Source organism: Vigna unguiculata, chromosome 8, assembly GCF_037176805.1.
Source record: "Vigna unguiculata cultivar grain cowpea cultivar isolate G323 ecotype 2 chromosome 8, ASM3717680v1, whole genome shotgun sequence".
NCBI classification, from domain to species: Eukaryota; Viridiplantae; Streptophyta; class Magnoliopsida; order Fabales; family Fabaceae; genus Vigna; species Vigna unguiculata.
The window spans coordinates 38,297,331-38,301,407 of NC_140799.1; the positions used below are offsets into that span (position 1 = coordinate 38,297,331).

A 4,077-nucleotide genomic window follows, 5' to 3' on the forward strand; every position below is an offset into this window, starting at 1 on the left:
TATACATACATGTTCGGACAAGTTGGGAAAATGAAAATAAAAAAAAGAGAGAGATGAAAATTGTTGATACACGAAACTGATTAAGGAAAATTTTGTGGGAGTAAATACATAAATAAAAAAGGAAATGTAAGAAATATAGTTGAATACTATATGGAAAAAGTGAATAAATTCTCTCCAACTATACACTTAAGGAGTTTTTACATAACTTCTTAAAACTAAAATAATTATAATAATTTGGACAAACATTGAACTCTGGGAACTTCATGCATGTCTTTATGGAGTCATTACCATATTTCCTTTCTTGACCTCGAGACAATAATGACCAGATTTATGGTCTAATTGTTTATTTATTGTAAACAAAACAAAAGGTTTTAATTAGAAAGTAACATGACAACCACCTAAGTTTTTTTTTTTTTTTTTTTTTTTTATTTAAGTTTTATCATTTCTAAATCTACTACTACCTTATAATTGAATATCTTCATTTGGTTGCATCCACGTCCTTTGGCCTACACATTGTTTCAAATAAGTGTGTTTGACCTGCATAGTCTTCTCTCAGCATCATGGTGCCATTAACATTCTGGTGCATTCAACATCACTAAGACACTGTCACTGTGGTCCAAAACCCAACTAGCCAAATTGGAGGCATATAAAGCCAAAAAAGGCAAGAAAATAATGCATAGTAGAGCCAAGACCCAATAAATATTTTTGCTAACCAAGTAGTTATGGTTTTATTATGAAGTTTGATATTTTTGTTGACCATTTTTCCGTGTAACAATCACTTCAACCATAGTAACAAAAGTTATGTTTGTATTCCAACACACAAGTACCAATTACAATACACAACAATAAAGGAACACTGTATTACATTAGTACTTTAACGTTGTTCTAACTCAAATCCAAACATGCACTACGATGACATATTATTACGGCTATTGTAATATTCTTCTGGCAAACAAGTGCACAAGCTACTTTTCTCGGTTCTTCCAAAGCACACATCTGGTGGCAGCAGTAAAAATATTTAAGCAGTTGCAATTGGACCAAAATTTGATGCTTTAAAGGCTTCAAATCTTGGTTCCTTGGCCTGGAATTTGAGCTTAGCATAGAGCTTCATGTAGTCCTCGAACACAAATTTTGGGTAGAGCTGGATTTTATCCTCTGCTTCTTTCTCCAACAATTCTGGAGCAGGGTAGATGACAGCATCACTGCCAGGGTTGTAGAATGAGGCTATGGACATTCTGGTCCCATCAGTTTGTGCTATCACACGGTGCTCCACACTCTTGTACTTTCCATTGGTGATCACCTGTTTTTTAACCGTGGAGTGTTACGTATTAGTAATATTGTTGCATCTAACTTGTTCGTAGAAATGTCTACTTACAGATATATTATGATTGTATTCAAATTAAGTTGACATATTAGTGTGAAAAAAAAGTTACCTCAAGCTGATCACCGATGTTAACGACGATGGAGTGGCGCATGGGGGGTACGTCAACCCACTGGTCATCTTTGAGCAGCTGTAGGCCACTGACCTTGTCATCCTGGAAGAGAAGGATGATCCCACCGGCATCGGTGTGGGGACGAAGACCCTTCACCAGCTCTGGGTTGGGGCATGGAGGGTAGTTTGCAACCTTGGTGCCAAAAGTTGGTCCTCTTGATCCATAGAAGGCCTTCTTCAGGTACCCTTTTTCTAGACCAAGATTCTCACACAGCAAGTCCAGAAGCTGCTCTGCTAGTTTTTCTAACCTCAAAGCAAAATCCTTCATCACCTTCCTGCACTATCACTTTATGTTATAAAACTGCAGTTTCAATTCTGAAAATTCTGAAATGCAACATGTTCTTGACATGCAATGTGTAATGTTATATATATGTATGTATGTATGTTTGTTGCAGTGTAACCTGTATTCATCGATGAGATCAGGGACCTCTGAGATGTTTGATTCTGGGAGGTGACGCAAGTGGAAGGTGCTCTCCCAGTCCATATCCTTGACCTCAGTTTGAACAGCCTCTAGACCTTTGCTTGCCATTGATTCCTTGAACCTTTCTTCCATACATTTCCTGTAGTGCTCTTTAGTCAACCTCTCCACAGTGTCCAAAACCTCATGGGGTATGCCATGGTTCACCAACTACATAATTTTGAAAGCAAACAGTTAGAAAGGACATTAAGTACCAAGAAAATCGCAAGAACTATATTTGGAGGGCAATGTAGAAAGGAACTAGGTAAGACAAGCATGGGTTCTTGAGGTACCTCAAAGAATCCCCAGTTTTCACAAGCATCTTTTATTTTCTCCATGGTGTCTTTTCTCTCCTCACCATTCAGCTTCTCGAAGTTGATCACTGGGAAGTTAGTCATTTTTTTTTAAACTCAACACTCGTTTTCTTTCTCTCTTTCTTTCTTTCTATCTGCCTCTTCTCTATTACTCTATGCAGATCTGAGTTTGCGAGGGTGGTATTTATAGACCCTTTAAGATATAAGACCAACCACAAAAAAAGGAAAAAAAAAAAAACCGTCGTTAAATAATATAAAAAATATGTTGGAATTTGCTTTCTTTCCTCCCTTGTTTTTATCTACGCTTTAGCCTTTAGCACAGTGCATATGACATAGCAAACGTTTCTTTTGGTTCCGTTGTTGAATTGTCTTGCCACTTAGGTGTAGTTGGACCCACTTGGTGGCTTGTTTCTTTCTCTTGACAATTTGACCAGAACAAGAGAGACTACAACTTCCTCCAATCAATTCTCAATTCTCAAATTTTTCTTGACCTTTATTTCTGAGTCATATGAAGGTGCTTTCTTGGAAGGAGCATAGGAGTTCCAAAATAATAGCGTCCACGTTTTGAAATAAGTTTGGAAGAAGAATTTGTTTTCTCCACTTAATTATTAGCAAGGAGTTTCTCGAGCCAAAAAAGTTGGCAAGATGTGGAATTCTTGCTAAGGGTGTGTGTGCAAATATTGGATTCATTAATATTTAATCTAGATTAGTAATTTCTAAATTAAAGGAAGCTCACAAAAATGAAATGTTTTTTGCGTCCATTTTACTCAATCAAGCAAATTCATTATCCATAGTGCTTGTGTAAAAAAAAGTTTGTGTGGTCCTTCTTGAGAGTGCCGTGTCATTCCTATCCAGTTTATTAACTAGCAACTTCTTTAACATCTTGTTTCATTTTGTACAAAAATATTAAAGCAGCTTTATTTATTTCCTCCTATAGTTTCATAAAGAAGTAAAAGTTGACGAGGTGATAAGGAGATTGAAATAGAACAAGATTCTTCTGGATATATATATGGTTCTAATATAGATTCTAATTATGAAAAAATAAAAATAAAAGATCAACTATTATAGAAAGTATATTAATAAGTGAAGTTTAATTATGTCTATAGTGTATCCCTTATATTTTTGTTCATAGTGTCTTTTATTTCTTCACATTTTCATGTTATTTCCAAGATTTATACACGCGCGATGTTATAGTCTTCAAAATAAGTTGTTTCTACATGTGGAGCCTTATGTCATAATATAATTTTTTTTCTTTCTTATATGAACCCGACCATTACTACTAGCATTTTAGTGATAAAATAGAGAATTATTTAAATATGAATTTTGTTAAATTAATTCAAGCTTAATGCATGCACAGTGTTGTTGGTTGATAAATTTAGCATTAAAATAGGAAAATTTGTTTCTTAACATTTAATTAATTTAATCACTAATTTATTTGTTAATAAAAAACATTGATAGATGATATTAAAGATAAATTTAAACTCTAATTCACAAATTAATTATAATTTTTTATTTATAATAAAACTATTTCAAATATCAATAACTTTTAGTTTATAAATTGATAATAACTAAATATTTTATTTCTACAATTTAATTTTTTTTTCTTGTATTGTCAATTAAGAACTCAAATAATGACCACATAAAGATAAAATTGCTAATATCATCCGACTTCATTGACTAAAAGTAGAATTATGAAATTTAAATGAATAAGAAAAATAATCGGAGGATTAAAAGATATAATATATCCAAATTAAAGGATTAAAATTATATTAAGGTTTTCAATAAACTTAAAAAATAAACTATTTCAGTAAATT

The 4,077-nt window shown here is 33.2% G+C and overlaps 1 protein-coding gene across 1 annotated transcript; it reads right to left on the bottom strand.

Annotated features, from left to right (window-relative positions):
- Positions 1-790: 790 nt before the first annotated feature.
- EFE (ethylene-forming enzyme) lies at positions 791-2,440 on the bottom strand. Its single transcript, XM_028082711.2, has 4 exons — positions 2,243-2,440; positions 1,894-2,120; positions 1,434-1,767; positions 791-1,300 (listed from the first exon to the last, which is right to left on the bottom strand). The coding sequence occupies exons 1-4, from the start codon at positions 2,345-2,347 to the stop codon at positions 1,019-1,021; spliced, it is 948 nt and encodes a 315-aa protein (XP_027938512.1). The 5' UTR covers positions 2,348-2,440; the 3' UTR covers positions 791-1,018.
- Between the last annotated feature and the right edge of the window lie 1,637 nt (positions 2,441-4,077).

Bases quoted from the DNA above. Each gene is read 5' to 3' on its own strand.
- EFE (XM_028082711.2), bottom strand. From the start codon at position 2,347: ATGACTAACTTCCCAGTGATCAACTTCGAGAAGCTGAATGGTGAGGAG. The intron at 1,768-1,893 runs GTTACACTGCAA...GTGATAGTGCAG, and splicing joins GATCTCATCGATGAATACAG to GAAGGTGATGAAGGATTTTG. The intron at 1,301-1,433 runs GTAACTTTTTTT...GTTAAAAAACAG, and splicing joins ACATCGGTGATCAGCTTGAG to GTGATCACCAATGGAAAGTA.